The sequence below is a fragment of the Leptopilina boulardi genome, unplaced genomic scaffold (assembly GCF_019393585.1).
Source record: "Leptopilina boulardi isolate dan_hultmark-lab unplaced genomic scaffold, ZJU_Lbou_2.1 LbouV2_392, whole genome shotgun sequence".
Classification (NCBI taxonomy): domain Eukaryota; kingdom Metazoa; phylum Arthropoda; class Insecta; order Hymenoptera; family Figitidae; genus Leptopilina; species Leptopilina boulardi.
The window spans coordinates 220,667-237,900 of record NW_026137965.1 but is presented as its reverse complement, the minus strand read 5'-3'; the positions used below and the strand labels follow the sequence as shown (position 1 = coordinate 237,900).

The 17,234-nt window shown below is 27.2% G+C and overlaps 3 protein-coding genes across 5 annotated transcripts in view; 1 reads left to right on the top strand and 2 right to left on the bottom strand.

The window, feature by feature from the left end:
- Positions 1–551, bottom strand: part of LOC127288617 (phosphatidylinositol N-acetylglucosaminyltransferase subunit A) — a 29,454-nt gene extending 28,903 nt beyond the window's left edge. Inside the window, exon 1 of one of the 2 annotated variants that reach the window (XM_051316180.1) lies at positions 379–551. In XM_051316180.1, coding sequence (XP_051172137.1) covers positions 379–416 — 38 coding nt within the window. In that variant the 5' untranslated portion in view covers positions 417–551. Of the gene's footprint in view, positions 1–147; positions 346–378 lie in introns of those variants that run through there. The other variant, XM_051316181.1, reaches the window with a different exon arrangement.
- A 4,040-nt stretch (positions 552–4,591) lies between these two features.
- On the top strand, positions 4,592–11,001 carry LOC127288659 (septin-1). The gene is made up of 6 exons (XM_051316259.1): positions 4,592–4,779; positions 5,325–5,517; positions 7,093–7,351; positions 9,348–9,713; positions 9,788–9,892; positions 9,972–11,001. The coding sequence occupies exons 1-6, from the start codon at positions 4,756–4,758 to the stop codon at positions 10,102–10,104; spliced, it is 1,080 nt and encodes a 359-aa protein (XP_051172216.1). The 5' UTR covers positions 4,592–4,755; the 3' UTR covers positions 10,105–11,001.
- Positions 10,882–17,076, bottom strand: LOC127288660 (mitochondrial import inner membrane translocase subunit Tim22). 2 transcript variants are annotated; one of them, XM_051316260.1, is made up of 5 exons: positions 16,844–17,076; positions 15,502–15,812; positions 11,829–12,013; positions 11,603–11,675; positions 10,882–11,205 (listed from the first exon to the last, which is right to left on the bottom strand). In XM_051316260.1, exons 2-5 carry the CDS (start codon positions 15,737–15,739, stop codon positions 11,123–11,125), a joined length of 579 nt encoding a protein of 192 aa, XP_051172217.1. In that variant the 5' UTR covers positions 15,740–15,812; positions 16,844–17,076; the 3' UTR covers positions 10,882–11,122. The 2 variants fall into 2 exon arrangements, with proteins under 2 accessions (XP_051172217.1, XP_051172219.1); XM_051316262.1 differs by having other exon boundaries at positions 15,502–15,764.
- Positions 17,077–17,234: the final 158 nt, after the last annotated feature.

Genomic DNA, 17,234 nt, shown 5'->3' with positions numbered 1-17,234 from the left:
GGACATTACACGTAAAATGCCTATATGTGTAATTTTATTAAGACGTTGTGCAAAATTGTTAAATTTTATATGACGTTTCTTCAAGTTATTGTTAATACATAGATTTCTTAAAATCTATTATATTCTGACGGCAATAAAAATACATACCTGTGCTATGCGTATATTTATTAACATAACATAACCTGTCATTTAAATTGTTACACACTTTCGTGATTTTTGAAAATAAGCGGGCTAAATAGCCAAAATTCTGCATTTATCCCGCTAGCAGGGTAAATAATAATCTATGGACTTTAATCCTCCCGCTAGTGGGCTAAATAATAATATATTGTCACTATTCCACCCGCTAGCGGGCTAAATAGATACAGGGAAAATAAATACCATATTCTATGTTTCATTTTATCCTCACTGGGAAGCATTATAATAAATAGCACTGTAACTTAATTTGTAATATACAATTTCTTATTTTATATTCATATATATTTCAAATAAACTTTGAGTTTTAAATAAACTATGTCTAGTCCCTCCACGGTCATAATATATACTATGATGCTCCTATTGTTACTCCATGGTTACTCCTGTCTCTAGTCTTCTTGGACCGTACCATAAGGGTGAAATCACACGGGCGTAAAGCAGAAAATCATGAAAGTGAGAGGGATAATGATATATGTCTGCATCTCTTGCACTTATGATTCTCTGCTTTTGATTGTGTCCACAATAGAACAAAAACATGAAAGTAAACGTAACGTATCCATTAAAAATACATTGTGACGTTACGTATACGTTCATGTTTCTGGTCTATTCTGGACAGGCCCATAAAGGCCTTTCTCCAATAGGAACCTAAACTTTTGCGTTGCGTGACTGACGCGTTGATTTTAGCATTGGTTGCCAATAGCAACCGACGCAATGCATACGCAACGCAAGAGTTTAGGATCCTATTGGAGAAAGGCCTTAATATGGTCCTAAATGTTTGCGTTGCGTGACTGACGCATTTGTTCGCAAGCGCAGTGACGTCATCGAAACATTGATACCAATCGCGAGCAGAAAGTTTGGTTTATGATTTTAGGACACTGAACTTTTTAATTAAAAAATATTTTGTTCATTAATTTTTTTTTAATTCAATTAAAAGTATTGAAAGCAGTCGAGAAACATGTACATTAAAAATTGTACCAGAGAGGAATTGAGAGTAAGCACGTAATGCAAATCGCGCTTTTGTGGGGGTTGGCCAATGGATGTCTCTGCCATTGGTCAATACCCATGTGCTCTCTCACAAGTGTAGATGTTGCTTGGCGTGTAGCATATATACACGATCCAACTCTCACTTCCCCATGGTCGTATAAGGCAGGTTTCCCACTACGCAGCCTTACTGATGAGTCCAGTAGTGGGGACCGGGACGAAACGACTAGTGGCTTCCAAGCCACGCTTATGGGTAACAACACAGTTGTTTCCATACTTTTCTATTAAAGTCTGCCCCCTCGCGGTCAAAATATCGAAGCTTAGGTGGTTACCTATATATATTCCTGAAATCGGTGAGGCTGCACACATACGCATAATGTAATGGCTAAGCCGAATGACGTTCGGAATTGATCGGGCGGGCTCGTGTATCTTTGCGTGAATTAGAGAAACAAACTGAAAACGAACCGTGCGGGCCTCATCCAATGTTTTGACTTTTTTTCAGACAAAGTATATGAGCCGGTTTTTGAAACAATTCACTAACCGATAATATTTTTAAGGTTAAATTTAGAAATTTTAATTTAAATTAGTAATTAAAATACAATTTTAATTTAAATTAGTAATTAAAATACAATTTTAATTTATTATTTAAATTTTTATAAAATTTAGAATTCTAAATGTTCTCTCTTCGAATGCATAGTTGAATATAAGTACGAAATTCGTTTTCAATAAATCTTATCATAATTATTTTATAATAAGTAAAAAAAATTTCGATATTACAATATTATCTTTATTTATTTAATTCAGTTAAATCATAGATTAGTAATGTGAAATAATGTGCTTTTGTCAAAGTCATATTAAAAGAAAAATTAAATTCTTTTTATTATTTTGCCGTTAAAATTTTTGAAAAATATTTTTTGTAATATTATAATAAAATTTTAGAATTTAAAAATTTTACCTAATACTGACAACAATGTTTATAATTTAATTCTTCAGAATGTTCTCATTTTATTTAAAATTGAATCAATGTTTTATGTCTATTTAATAGTTTATAAAAAAATATAATTTTTTTTATATTATACTTTTAAATTTTCGATTTGTAAATGCTTACACATTATAAGTAGCTTACATTTTTTAAAATATTAAATTTAAAAACATTTTGTCAAGAGATTAAATGTTTTAACTTAAAATAAATAAATAAAATAATCAATTTTAAAAAATATTTTATAGGTTTTTAAATCAGAAAAATTGTTTTTGTAAATTAATTAATTATTTTTTCTTTGGGCTTGTCCAAGTAAAAAATGATTTAATTTTAAATAAAATGAGAATATTCTTAAAATTTAAATTGTAAACATTGTTGTCAATACCTATTAAAATTACCCACAATTTAATACATTATTAATTTGTATAGAATATTCTATGGTGTTTAGTTTCACATTATTATTTATGTTTCACTAAATTAAATAAATAAAGATAATATTTATAAAAATGATGTCAGTTTTTTTTACTTTTCAATAGTGTTATCAAAAAAATTTGTTTTTCATTTTTTATTAAAAAAGTAACAATTTTTTATAAACAAATTAAATTTTTTTTAATTTGTATATGATTTTTTTAAAACATACCTGGAAATAAGAAGATTTAGTGAAGAAATTTAGAGTCGGTCAATAAGTTTTATATTTTTATGTATTTAAAAAAAACACCACTTGCAGCATTGTGCACATTTTTGAATAGTAAAAAAAATTGATAAATTGTTAAAAATTATTTAAAGAAATTTTTTTTGAAACCTGAAATTTTATTTCACTATGAAAAATGAAAGAAAATTTTTTAACAATAATTTAACAATTTTTTTTACTTTTCAGAAATATGCACAATGCTGCGCGCAGTGTTTAAATGTTTATTTAAACCTATAATCTTAGTTATTTCCAGTATTTCTTAGTATTTTCAGGTATGTTTAAAATTTTTTTTTAAAAATCATATTCCAATTTAAAAAAACTTAATTTGTTTATAAATTTTTTTTATATTTTAATAAAAAATGAAAAAAAATTTCGTTAACATTATTGAAAAGTAAAAAATAAACTGGAACTTTTCTTCTCTTGGCAAAAATTGAAAAAATCCAGTTTTTTGTCTACATTTACAAAACTGAAATTTTGAAAATTTATAACTCGAAAATTTGCATAAAGAAAGTATCTTTTTTTCACTACAGAACACGAAAAAATTAAATTTGGCTGAATTTAAAGGGTCGACTGAAATCTCACGTGAAATCACCCATACGTTTAAGAAAAACATTTTTTAATTAAAAATTTAAAATAATTATGATAAGATTTATTGAAAACGAATTTCGTACTTATTCAACTATGCATTCGAAGAGAGAACATTTAGAATTCTAAATTTTATAAAAATTTAAAATGAAATTTAAATAATAAATTAAAATTGTATTTTAATTACTAATTTAAATTAAAATTTCTAAATTTAACCTTAAAAATATTATCGGTTAGTAAATAGTTTCAAAAACCGGCTCATATACTTTATCTGAAAAAAAGTCAAAACATTGGATGAGGCCCGCACGGTTCGTTTTCAGTTTGTTTCTCTAATTCACGCAGAGATACACGAGCCCGCCCGATCAATTCCGAACGTCATTCGGCTTAGCCATTACATTATGCGTATGTGTGTAGCCTCACCGATTTAAGGAATATATATAGCTAACCACCTATGCTTCGATATTTTGACCGCGAGGGGGCAGACTTTAATAGAAAAGCGCGATTTGCATTACGTGCTTACTCTCAATTCCTCTCTGATTGTACATAAACCAAAAATAAACATAAACCAAACTTTTTGTTCGCGATTGGTATCAATGCTTTGATGGCGTCACTGCGCTTGCGAACCAACGCGTCATTCACGCAACGCAAACATTTAGGAACCTATTGGAGAAAGGCCTTAAGTCGGTTCTACAATGGGCACGTTTGACGTGAACGTATACGTCCGTGCTGACGTCACCCATTTGCAGAACATTGTGACGTCGCACGTTCACGTCCGACGCGCTTATTATAGAACCAACTTAAGGCGTCGTCCCATGATGGAGCATTGACACGAGTAACTTTACACGATGCATGTTAAAATGCAGTATCTTTTTTAATAATGTAGATTTTATTGTTTGAATCAAATTCAAATTAATAGTTATTTTCAATTTACTTTGAGAATTTAAAATATTCCTAGAAAAGTAACTAGAGCCAGCGGCTGCCGTCACCACTTGTGGCCTACACATTTTTATCCTTCTAACATACGTGTTGTCATAGAAACATGTGCGTTAAAAGAGGACAAAAAAAGTGTTGGCATATCTGGCCACAAGTGTACATACCGACACTTTGCTGATCATGAGCACATGCGTAGAAGCAAAATAGTCTGTGGGCGGGGCCCTTTGGAAATATGGTTATTGTGCTAACTTCACATTTATGGTATTTCCGCCTGTCAATTTTGGCGTCTGGCAATTTTCCGCTTTTTGCACACTTAGTTTGTAGAATTTCTTTGTTTAAATATTTTCCTTTGATAAACTCATTCATTTTCTTGAGCAAGAGAACTTATTAAAACATGTCGAGTGAAAGTGTCAAAACAGTAAGTATTTGTAATATACATCCGAGTCGGCTTTTTGTAATTCTAAACTCCGGGTGTCAAATATTGTGTCGTATATTTTTTTATTATTGATCCGAATTCTTATATATCTAAAATAAATACTATTTCTCAACTCTATATGCATATATATCACATGGACAATAAAATGACAGAATAACCTATAAAATTGTTTAACAACTTGTGATCAAAATTTTTCTTGTTTTGAAAATTTAATTATTTTTTTGGTTAATATTAATTTTATTACTTTACTTTATCATGTACTGTTTAATCGTAATTAAAATACCTTAATTACTTAATTGTTATTTTAATTATTTTAATATTCTTTAAATTTGTTTATCCGAAGATTTTTACATTTTTATTAATGTTTTCTTTACATTTTTGCAATGTACATAGACCCCGCCCAAAGGTTGAAATTGCCGATGTGGTAAAATTTGCTAAAATTGTGCTTCTAAGTTAAATTCACTTATTTTAAAATTATTTCAACTCATTATTCCCATTTAGTTTGGCTTAATTATTATTTTTTACAGTTTGCGAGTCTTGAAACACCTGGATATGTGGGCTTTGCCAATTTACCGAATCAAGTCCATCGAAAGTCTGTTAAAAAAGGATTTGAATTTACTTTAATGGTAGTCGGTGAATCTGGCCTGGGAAAGTCAACTTTAGTCAATAGTTTATTTCTCACGGACCTATATCCTGAAAGAATAATTCCTGATGCTGTCGGTAAGTTTTCTTTAAAATTATATGACAAGTAAACAAAACGCGAAATAAATTATTAAATTATTATTTTATTCTTTAAATTTTCCTGGATTAATTTGTAATTCATTTTTAAATATTTACTATTGTATGGAGACATCAATTTGCAATTTGTGAAAGCATTAAAAAGATCATTTAGGTTCAATGTAAGCATAATTAAGTTTTTGAGAATATGTAATTAATTAAAAAATTCCTAACTAACTTAATTTTCAAAGAATTTTGTTATAATTATTGAAAATAAATAAATAGATTCTTAATTTTAATTAAAATTTGTTTAAATAATTTAGAAGGTATATAGAAGATAAATAATGTTAGAAGATTATCAGTTAATTTTTTTTTAAACATGATTTTTATTAATAAGTGACTCTACATGAGAGAAGAAATCTTAACTCAAGAGTAAATGAGGTGCCTTCTCTCGTGGAGAGTCACATATGTTAAATTATGTTTGGAAATAATTTTTAAAAATGGATATATCAGCTTCTGAAAAATGCATCTCAAATAATTTTATTTTGAAATAGATGCATTTAAAAATTTTGACATTAATTTAAATGATTTGAAACTAAGAATTTCAAAAGTAATGCAATTTCCAAAGAATTTCTTTAGAATTATTTTATTTTAAAACTGCTATTTTGAAAATAATTTAATTTTTCAAGATAATTAATTACAAAGATATTAAATATTTTAAATTTTGTAAAATTTGATTGCAGATTTTTAAAATATTAAAATCTTTTAAAGAATTTTAATGAAAAAATATGTAAATAATTGGATTGTTTACCTATTAGTAATCATGATTTTTTAATATAAAAAATTGAGATTTAATAATATTATGAGTTACTACGTTAAAACAAATTATTGCTAATTTTGTAAAGCCCGAGGGGGAATTTACTCAGGTAGTCAAGTGTACATTCTTCCTGTAATACTTATGTAATAACGTGTAATACCGTGTAATAATGCGTTATTACAGTGCTGTAATATCTCTGTAATAATTTGTAATACTCTGTAATAACGTGTAATACTTAGTAATAAGGGTAATATGAGGTGTAATACAGGTAGTCAAGTGTACACGTTTTTAACTAGTAAATTCCCCCTCGGTAAAGCCTTTAATTTTTATTCAAAAGTTGCTGAACTCTCTGTATTATTTTTCTTAATAGATTTAATATTAGTGGACATTTTAGATATTTTTTTATTTCAATCATGAAATTTTAAATTTGTTAGATATATTTAATAATTTCAGAAAAAATTTCTCAGATATAAAGCATAATCATAGCATAAAAATAAACTTTTATGAGCATAATAGCATAATTGCAGCGTAACTGCAACTTCTTGGCATGGTCTTTATGAAAAGCATAAAGTTCCTGTCTCTGTCTTAATTTTTATATAATATGAAAAGTAAATAAAACACGAAATGAATTATTAAATTATTTTATAGTTAAAATTTTCCTTGATCGTAATATTTTAAGATAAAAATTGTGTCGCGAACGAAAACTAAAGAATTACATATTTACTATATAGAACTTTAATACAAAGTTTTTTTCTTCTTAGAAAAAACCAATCAAACTGTTAAGTTAGATGCTTCTACAGTTGAAATTGAAGAAAGAGGAGTGAAGCTTCGCTTGACTGTAGTCGATACTCCAGGATATGGAGATGCTATCGATAATACTGATAGTTTTCGAGCAATCATTCAATACATTGATGATCAGTTTGAAAGATTCCTTCGTGATGAGAGTGGCTTAAATAGAAGAAACATTGTCGACAATCGAATACACTGCTGTTTTTACTTCATCTCTCCTTTTGGACATGGGTTTGTTTCATCATTTTCTAACAAATTTCAGTTAGATTTGGATTTTTTCCTATTCAATTTTTTGTTTGCTGCAATAATATGAATTTTTATACATTTTCATTGTAACAGTGAGTTAATACTTCAAGGCTAAATTTTCTTCACCTTAAAAATAAATTAGACCGAATTATTTCAAATCAGGCGAGCTAAACATCGTCTGAGCTGAAAATCAATTTTTTCTCCGAAATGTTGTTTTTCAAAGCTTTTTAAATGACACGTATTTTTTTGGTTGGTTTTTTTACGAAGTTACAATGAATTTAATTTTCCAAGTCGGAATAGTCCTTTATATTGAAATTAGAAAATGAAATCTTTAAAATGTTATAACTTTTTGTCTAATCGGGATATTCACTTTTTTTCTTTCTTGACCTGAAAGATCTTTAACTCAAATTATACTCAAAAGCCCATCTTTTTTGTTCCAATTTTCTTTTAATTGCCTTTATATAATAAAGAAATACAATAGCAATAAAAATTTCTCTATTATAAAGTTGTTACTCTTTAATGTCTCTTGACATTTTTAACTATCTTGCTTTGTTTTCGATATATTTCACAAAATTTAATTTGAATGGTAACAGTATATTTTTGCTATGAACACTTTTTTAACAGTCATTTGTTTATTCGTAGCAAAAATATTATGTTACCATTCAAATTAAGTTTTGCGAAATATATTTTGAATTCAATGATTTTTAGTAAAAAGACCACCATTTTGTTATTTTTGAATATTTTTTAATTTTTTTATCTGATTTTTAAAGACGATCTTTCAGGTCAAAAAATAAAAAATTAAATAAATATCCAGATTAGACAAAATGTTATAATACTTAAAAGATTTTTTTTCTTAATTTTATAATAAACGACGATTCCGTTTTGGAAAATTAAATTCGTTGTAGGAAACAAATTTTTTTTCAGCCAAACAAAAAAATGAGCAATTCTATGTGAGATTGCGGGGTCTAATTGAGCATATAAATTTTTGAAAAAAAAATATTTATTATTTTTCGTGATAGTTGTATTAAAAAATGAGTGCAATTTTTTTTCAATTACTCATAACTTTTTCACTTTTAGTCTTAAAAAAAAAGTTTCTTAATTGTTTTTTGCTCAAAAACTATTAAAATTTAAGAAAAAGAAATTAATTTTGAAAAATTAAAATTTTTGATTTATTTTTTTAAAAAATAAAATTTATTTTTAATTTTTAATCTTGTTATCGAGCTCCGTTTAAGCTGGAAAAAATTTATGAACATTTCTTAAAAGGCAAAGACATGTGCCAAATTTGGCAATATAAAATGAAGTATTTTACAAACAAATAAAATCTTCTATTATATTAAGTTAACAAATTTCGAAAAACGACACCGACCCCGTGACCTCGACACAGTCCTTGAAAAATCTATTTTCAATTATTTTCAAATAAATCAAAATACTTTGCATATATGCTTTTAGAAAATCTTACAAACTATTTTTATGTAACATCTTTTTTCAATTTTAAGATAAATTTTATACAATATTAATAAGATATTAATTTAAAACATAAATTATATATATATAATATACATAAACTACAATAAGTAAACAACAATAAGTACAATTTTAACCGAGCGAGCGAGGAATACATCGCTAGTTAGAATAATTTTAAAAAGACTATTCCAATGTTTATTAAAATCCACATCCAACGACCCCTATATGAACTATTTTGGATGAACAGACTTTAAATTCATAATTAATAATAATAATAATAATAATAATAATTTAAATAATTGAATGAATGAAGATAAATTAATTCTTTTTTTACTTGAAAGATAATTTTGTTCTGTGTCAAACAAGACCTATGCAAATAACATTTAACACTCCAAAGTATGGACAAACTATGATTGAAAATGTGTTACTGCACCCCTCACAGGGTTTGCAATATTTCATATTATAAATTAAACTAAGAACATAAGTTTTTTGTATTCAAACCTTTTTATTTGTTTAGATTAAAGCCACTGGACATTGAATTTATGAAACAATTGCATAATAAAGTGAACATTGTTCCTGTCATTGCGAAAGCTGACGTACTTACTAAAAAAGAAGTTTTGCGTTTAAAGAAACGTGTAATGGAGGAAATTGAAGCAAACGGAATAAAGATTTATCCATTGCCCGATTGCGATAGTGATGAGGATGAAGATTATAAGGAGCAAGTAAGACAATTGAAAGAAGCTGTACCATTCGCTGTGTGCGGTGCAAATACACTTTTAGAAGTCAAAGGCAAGAAAGTTCGTGGTCGCTTGTATCCTTGGGGAGTTGTCGAAGTTGAGAATCCGGACCACTGCGATTTCATTAAACTCCGGACAATGCTTATGTGAGTATCTTTTCTTGTAAGTTACATTTATTTTGTAATGAGAAATTACTATGGTTTTTAAAAAATTGTTTCAGAACTCACATGCAAGATTTACAAGAAGTAACTCAAGAAGTTCACTATGAAAACTATCGAAGTGAAAGATTAGCAAAAGGCGCTCCTGTTCCTCCTCGAAGACAGACGTAAGTTATTAAATAAAAATTTCTGATTCGTTTTTTATCGACAATTTAATTTTAATTGGATTGTATTCTTTACCGATAGCATTGTTGAAAATGAAAAAACGGTCGGAATTTCGGAAAAAGACCGAATCTTGCAGGAGAAGGAAGCAGAATTACGAAGAATGCAGGAAATGCTTGCTGCCATGCAAGCTCAAATGCAGCAACAGCAACCTTAATTTTCCGAAAGAGGCTTTCTCCTTGCCAAGTGCCAATAACTCTTCTTCGCATCGACTTCGAGGCGAGTATGTAATGGGCACAATGCGATTGCGAAAATCGGCGTTATCTCGCAGAAGTCGGTGATAATTTTGTACCTCAGTAATTGTTAAACGACAAAGAAGAAAACGCGCAAACAAACATGACAAGCGATGATTGAAACGACTTGCTAGAGGCTAATGGAAGCTTCTCAACAAACAAAATCAGAAAAGTGCCTTGCAAATTTTATTCTCTTTTCTCGATTAGTGTCGTTTCAATCTTCTGTTCACCATTTGTTTTTTTATTTTATTTTACTTTAACTTTAAGGGCAGAATAATATTTATCATTATGTGTTTTTTGTATACTGACGACAATTTTTTTATCGCAAAGAAGAGACAAACCCGACTTACTTCTTTTTAAAGACTGTAAACAATAGGACCTGGAAGAAGCTTATGCTGAAATAATTAGTTTCTACCAGCGAACCAGGTAGGATTGTAAATAAAAAATTTAACTTCATATTATTAGATTTCTCAGGACTGAGATGCAAAAAAGAAAGCAATTCCAAATGCCTAAATTCTTCCAATTACTTCCAAGTAAGTAATTTTTGTAAGTTTCGTGAATAATGTTATTAAAAATAAGGAATATTTTACATTTTAATGTACTAACACACGAGAGTATATTATATATTTTTGAAAAATCTCGCAAGATAAACTCGCATCAATTTTGTACGCACTATATATTTTGCACAAAATAACCGTGACTAATTATAAACGTTTAATACGAATTTATCATAGTTTGTTTTTATAATACATCATTTTTACATATTTTATATATACATATATAGTCAATATAACTGTGAAGGCAAGTCTGCGTTTTTCTATTTCCATTTTTTACGTATATGATAGGAGAAATACGATAAATCCAAAGAATTATAGACATTATCGATTTTGATGGTCTGATTTCTTTCTTCCTTTAGAAATGTACTTATTCAAATTTTTCAATTTACAACGAATGCATATAATAATCTATTGCAGTTGAGAAGGCGGCAAAACCTGCAGCTCCAACTATTCCAGCTTTTACACCCGCTGAAAAAATCATAATAATTAGCTTCCAAGTTTTCTAAAAATCTTTACTTTCTGATCGCACAAAGTAAAAGGAATTATATTTTTTATTTTAACTTACACTCAGAGTTGAAAAATTCAATTGAAATATTTATGTAAATTTAATTAAATACACTTTAATAGTAAATAACTCTCAAAACTGGAAAGATAATTTAAGTAAATTCGAAAAAATTTAGTTACTTTTTTATTTTTCAAGAAATTTCCAATGTAATTTTATAAATAATAATTAATTTTTTATTAAACGAAAAATAAAATATTTTCAATATCTTCCCAATTTCCAGCATTTAAATAAATTTTCTTTGAAGAGGTACAATTGAAAGAAATTTCACAAAAAATTAGGATATCTGATTTAAAAAAAAACCTCTTAATCCAATGAGACCTCCAGTTACTCCTCCAGCATAAGTGCCATTTTTCCAGTCCGATTTACCTCGATACTGAAATTGAAATAAGGAAATATTATGCGTATATATTATATGTGGATCAAACGTGCGATATTGTTATTGTTTAGTTTTTATTCATGAGTTTTTGTATAATGTGAAATCAATATTTGAAAGGATTAAATATACGTATTTTAAGAATATACTTGCCGATTCAATTGCGCATTCAACCGCTGAAAATACACAACCAACCATTGCGAAATTTTTCGCGTAACCAAGAGTCGTTGTTTTCATCTCGTGAAAAATCTCACGTACAGTCTGTTGTTTCTCAACTGCTGCTACATTGGGATTTACGCTGGATGTAAATAAACCTATCGCAGCTCCCAATCCAAATCCTAAAATTATTTTTTTAAATTTAAAATCATCAGTTGTGTTAGTGTTGGTAAAAATTTTTGATTTTTTGACATTTATGTTGATGTTAAGGGATTAATATACCTTTTCATGTGTCAAAAAATCGATTTTTTTTCATTGCATATATCAAAAGTACATACTTTCTAGAATGTTTTCCCAAAATTTCATCAAAATCGAAACATTAGTACCAAAGTTATGGCTGTTTTAATCCGCAACTTTTCAAAGAAGAGTATATACGCTTGAAACTTTAAAGGCTATTATCTCGGAATCGTGATTTTTGAAAATTACGGTTACGGTGACTGCGATTTTTTTAAAATCGCTAAACCGATCGGGCTGACATTTTCAGGGGTTCTTTATATATACAATAGCTAGTGCGTGAACGAAGAAATTTTAATTTGAACCAAAATTAATATTTTTTTTGGTCAAAAAACCAAATTTTAAAGCCCTAAAATCACGATTTTTGAGGAAAAATCATCGCCATTTCTAGAAAATTTTTTTTTTTTTCAAAATCCATTTGTTCATGCACGAGGTAATATATTATACTAACGAAATTTCCATTGTTTTTTAATTTTAGCTAAACTCTGTTTGACTTATCGCAGTCACCGCAAGCAGCTATCAAAAAAGGTGTTTTATTGCAAGGTCTACAGCTTCCACAAGTATTAATATTTTTTAATAAAAATTTATATACAAGTACATCGAAGTATGTACTTTTAGATAAAATAAACTTTGTTTTAAAAAATTTTTATATAACTACTAACATTTTTTTTTGAAAATTCCTCTTTTTTGACGCGCATAAAGGTATATATAACCCCTTAATTGACTTCAGGAGTACAAAAATGATGATTTTTTTTACAAATATCCGTATGTATGTGACTAACATTGTATTGAAACGAAAAGAATTACAGGCTTAAACTTTTTTTAATTGAGGTTCCGGATCTTAAGCTCGAATTTGCATAACAAATTTTCATCCCTGGAGTGAAACTTTTGAAATTATAGAATATTAAATTTAATAAGTTAATAAATATTTTACTTTAAATAACTAATGTTATTAGATATTAAATTCACTTTATTAGTAAGAATAATTCTATAACAGGGGTAAAATTCCTGTAGCGAACTAAGTGAAAAAAAAGTTGATCGGATCGGGCTGTAACTTGCACATAGTTTAGCCCTAGGGGTGAGTAATTTAACCACGAAGTATTGTTAGGTTTTTTCAAAAACTGTCGAAGAGGGAGGGGGTTGAATTTTTTTTGAAAAATTTAAACAGTGAATTTTTGAAGACTTGTAACTTTTAAACAGAATGAAGAAGAAAAATTTGTCCTATATGTTTTCAAAAGGTTTTTTCCTGCTCTTTCAAATGGTGCAAAAAAATTTTTTAAAATTCGAATTTTGAACCTTTTTTTTTGAAAATTAAACATTTTTTCGAATTTTTTTTTAAGTTCGGTTCTTTTTATTTTTTTATTTATTTATTTTTTTTTTGAAAGCAAAAAATGTGTATTTTCACCACAAAAAATATTGAGATGTCCTTTTTTGTTGTTGTTAATAAACAATTGGCTAACATGGCAATTGTTTATAGAAAATCCTCTAATCTAAAATATTCCGTATAGGGCTCGTTGGATGCGGAATAAAGTCAGCTTTCAATGGGTACCTTCAGGATTGCAAAAACTTTATTTATTTGTGAAATATTTCATTTTTTATTAACATTAATTAATTAATTAATTAATATCTCGAAAATAACAAAAAAAGGACATCTCAATATTTTTTGTGGTGAAAATACACATTTTTTGCTTTCAAAAAAAAAATAAATAAATAAAAAAATAAAAAGGACCGAACTTAAAAATAAATTCGAAAAAATGTTTAATTTTCAAAAAAAGGGTCAAAATTTGAATTTTTAAAAAATTTTTTGCACCATTTGAAAGAGCAGGAAAAAACCTTTCAAAAACATATAGGACAAATTTTTCTTCTTCATTCTGTTTAAAAGTTACAAGTCTTCAAAAATTCACTGTTTAAATTTTTCAAAAAAATTTAACCCCCTCTCTCTCCGACAGTTTTTGAAAAAACCTAACAATACTTCGTAGTTAAATTACTCACCCCTAGGGCTAAACTATTTGCAAGTTACAGCCCGATCCGATCAACTGTTTTTTTCACTTTGTTCGCCACAGGAATTTTACCCCAACAATATTATCAAGAAAATTTATTTCGAATGTATCAGAATCGAACCAACAAAATTTTTCAAAATTTAAATTAAGCAAGACAAATTTCTAAAAAAAATTGTTTAAAGTTCCATTTTTAAATTTTCTTCAAGTTTAATTTAGGCAATTCATTCGAATTTAAAATGTTTGCATTATTTTTAGTTTCAATGGTTAAAAAAATTTTTAACAATAAATTATATTTTTTTAGTTTTTATTTGAAACTTTTTTAAAAAATTGGATTTAAAAAAAAAATTAAAATATTAAGAACAATAGAATTTTAAAAGGATGTTAAATTTCAGACAATAATCGAAGTGTACAGAATTGAAAATAATTTATCAAATAATTTTAGATAACGTGTATTAAAAGTAATTGAATTTTTAAAGATTGTGATTTTTGAAAATAATTTAACTAAAAGTGTATATTAATTATAATTTTTGGTGATTTCTATTGCTGAAGAATTTATCAGAAACTACAAACAATTGTATTTCAAAAGTTTAAATAAAAAATAATTAATTAATTAATAATTAAATTTTACGAAGTTTTAAATTAAAATTTTTGGTAATTTTATTTACTGATTTTTTTATTTTAAACAATTATTGAATTTCATAAAATATTTAATTGAAAAATAGTTTAAGATAATTTAATTTGTGAATAATTTCATTAAAATTATTGAAAATAATTAATTTAGAGAAGAATTTTAGTTAAAAATTTGTTAAATAATTGGTTTGAAAGGTAATAAAATTACGTTATAAATGGAACTTTATTTATGCAGTTTTGCACTAACAGCAAATTGTGTATTCTTGATGTGTGCCAAGTTTCAAACAAATTCATGTTCCCTCAGGGTGCCCGCAAGTCAGGGAAAAACTGTAAATCAGGGAAAAGTCAGGGAATTTTTAAAAATTCTTTAAAATCAGGGAATTTTGATTAAAAGAAACCACAAATTAAAAAACTTTGATACATAAATGTCAATTCAGTTTTTTTTTATTTAGATGTTTTTGTAATATAGCTCATTATAATGGTGCCGTCAGAATTTTAATTTTTCAAAGTATTTACTTTTTTTATAATAAATTTTTAAATATAATAAAATTTTGTTATTAAACAATTTTTAATTATTTTATTTTTTCCTTTATGAATAAAATTGTTACTTAAAAAGCATTATAAAAATTCCAATCAGCAATGCAGAATATTAAATAATTCAAAAGTTTTTTAGTCAGGGAAAAGTCAGGGAATTTTGAAAATAAAATTTTGCGCCCACCCTGTCCCTTTATATATAAAAAATTTACCTATAACACAGCTCATGAAGCTTTTGAAAACACAGCTTTCCATTACCATTTCAACTCGTTTTTCGTCAACTGATTTTATGTGAACTTGTCCAAGTATCCTTGGAATGACGATATTTTCACGAAATCTTTGCTGATTTCCAATAAGATTTATCATAATCTGATCCCATTCTGACAATCGTGGTTTTTCTTTTACAGATGATGTAGGCTGTGGTGGTTGAGGAAAAAACGTCCTTTCCATAGTGCTTAATATTTATATTTCATTCCTGAACAGTGATACAATTTTCTGCTAATCGAATTTATATAAAACTAACCTGCAGTAGTTAAATTAAAATTTTACTATTATGCATGTAATGAAGTTGCGATATTCTTTTAATCAAAATTATTGGGTTATTCCTAGTTTTTCTCGACTTATTTTCTCTTGTCAAATTTTAATTCATTTCATTCTAAGTCTGAATAAATCTACAAATGTCTACAAAAATTAACTATATTTTATGAAAATCATTGTTTTCAAGTTTATAATTATGTAAATTACTGTACATCATTTGCTTATAATATCACAACGTCTTTCAATAACACAGACCTGCAAAATTTATGTGTTTTATTTACTTATTTTTATGTCACTCGTTTTTAATGTATTTTTGTGCACTGAACACGATTCTGGGGTCGAAAATGACCTAGCACCTCAAGATTTTGAGAAAAGTGATTTATTTGTATTAAATAGTTATTATTTGAGTCAGTTAAATTGTATTTGTTTGCAATACAAAAATTATTGGTTCGAATAAATTTCATTTGATTCAAATAATGTTTAGTTGGTTTAACTAAATATGCAACTGATTATTTGAACGAAATAATTTTTTTACAGTCCACGTATTTTGGTATCTTTACCCCGTCTTTTCTTAAAATTCTGACGTGATAGGCAATTTTCGACCTCAGAATCGTGTTCAGTGCACCAATGTACATCAAAAACGAGTCTGACATAAAATCAAACGTGAAGATAGTATATTTTTAAAGAAATTTAGAAATGAGTTTAACTTTGTTTAAAATTAAGGTTAAGTATTTCCAGTGAAAACCATATAATATAATTAAAAAATCTAATTAAAAAATTCGTTTTATACATATAGTAAGAAAATTTCCCTTTAGTAGAACCTTGTTTAAAAATTTTTTTTAACATATGAAACAAGGAATTTTTAATTTAAAAAACATAACCTTTCTTCAAAATACAAGTTCTAGTAAATTTCCTATTTTTAAATAATTATTAAGCTTACCTGAATTATTGTTTAATTACTGTCCGAATTTAAGTTCTTTTATTATTTTATAATCAGTTATTTTTTCTAATATTTACCTTTATTAACGTTGAAAATGTTTATAACAATATCCGTTTCTGCTTTATTTTCAAAATTTTAATTCACAGGATATATATTTAAATACCGGTTATAAATAAAACGAAAATATTCTTCTATATCTATATAGGTGATTTTATAAATATTACTTTGAACTTTTAGCTTTTGAAAAGTAGGTTATGGTTTTGGTTATCGGCCACTGTGTCCTTTTTTGTATGCCTTTTTATCCATTGTGCTGGAAACAATTATTACTAATAATACAGTTAAAGGCCTAAGCAGAATAGCTACGCGAACGTTGTTCAAGAGATAGAAAAGGACACATATATCTCTGTCCTCTTCTAATGCATGTATTTCGTTTGCGATCGACTTCCGCGAAGCTATTCTGCGTTAGCC

Bases quoted from the DNA above. Each gene is read 5' to 3' on its own strand.
- LOC127288659 (XM_051316259.1), top strand. From the start codon at position 4,756: ATGTCGAGTGAAAGTGTCAAAACA. The intron at 4,780-5,324 runs GTAAGTATTTGT...TATTTTTTACAG, and splicing joins CGAGTGAAAGTGTCAAAACA to TTTGCGAGTCTTGAAACACC. The intron at 7,352-9,347 runs GTTTGTTTCATC...TTATTTGTTTAG, and splicing joins ATCTCTCCTTTTGGACATGG to ATTAAAGCCACTGGACATTG.
- LOC127288660 (XM_051316260.1), bottom strand. From the start codon at position 15,739: ATGGAAAGGACGTTTTTTCCTCAACCACCACAGCCTACATCATCTGTA. The intron at 12,014-15,501 runs GTAAATTTTTTA...AAATAATTTTAG, and splicing joins CTTCATGAGCTGTGTTATAG to GATTTGGATTGGGAGCTGCG. The intron at 11,676-11,828 runs GCAAGTATATTC...TTTCAATTTCAG, and splicing joins TTGAATGCGCAATTGAATCG to TATCGAGGTAAATCGGACTG.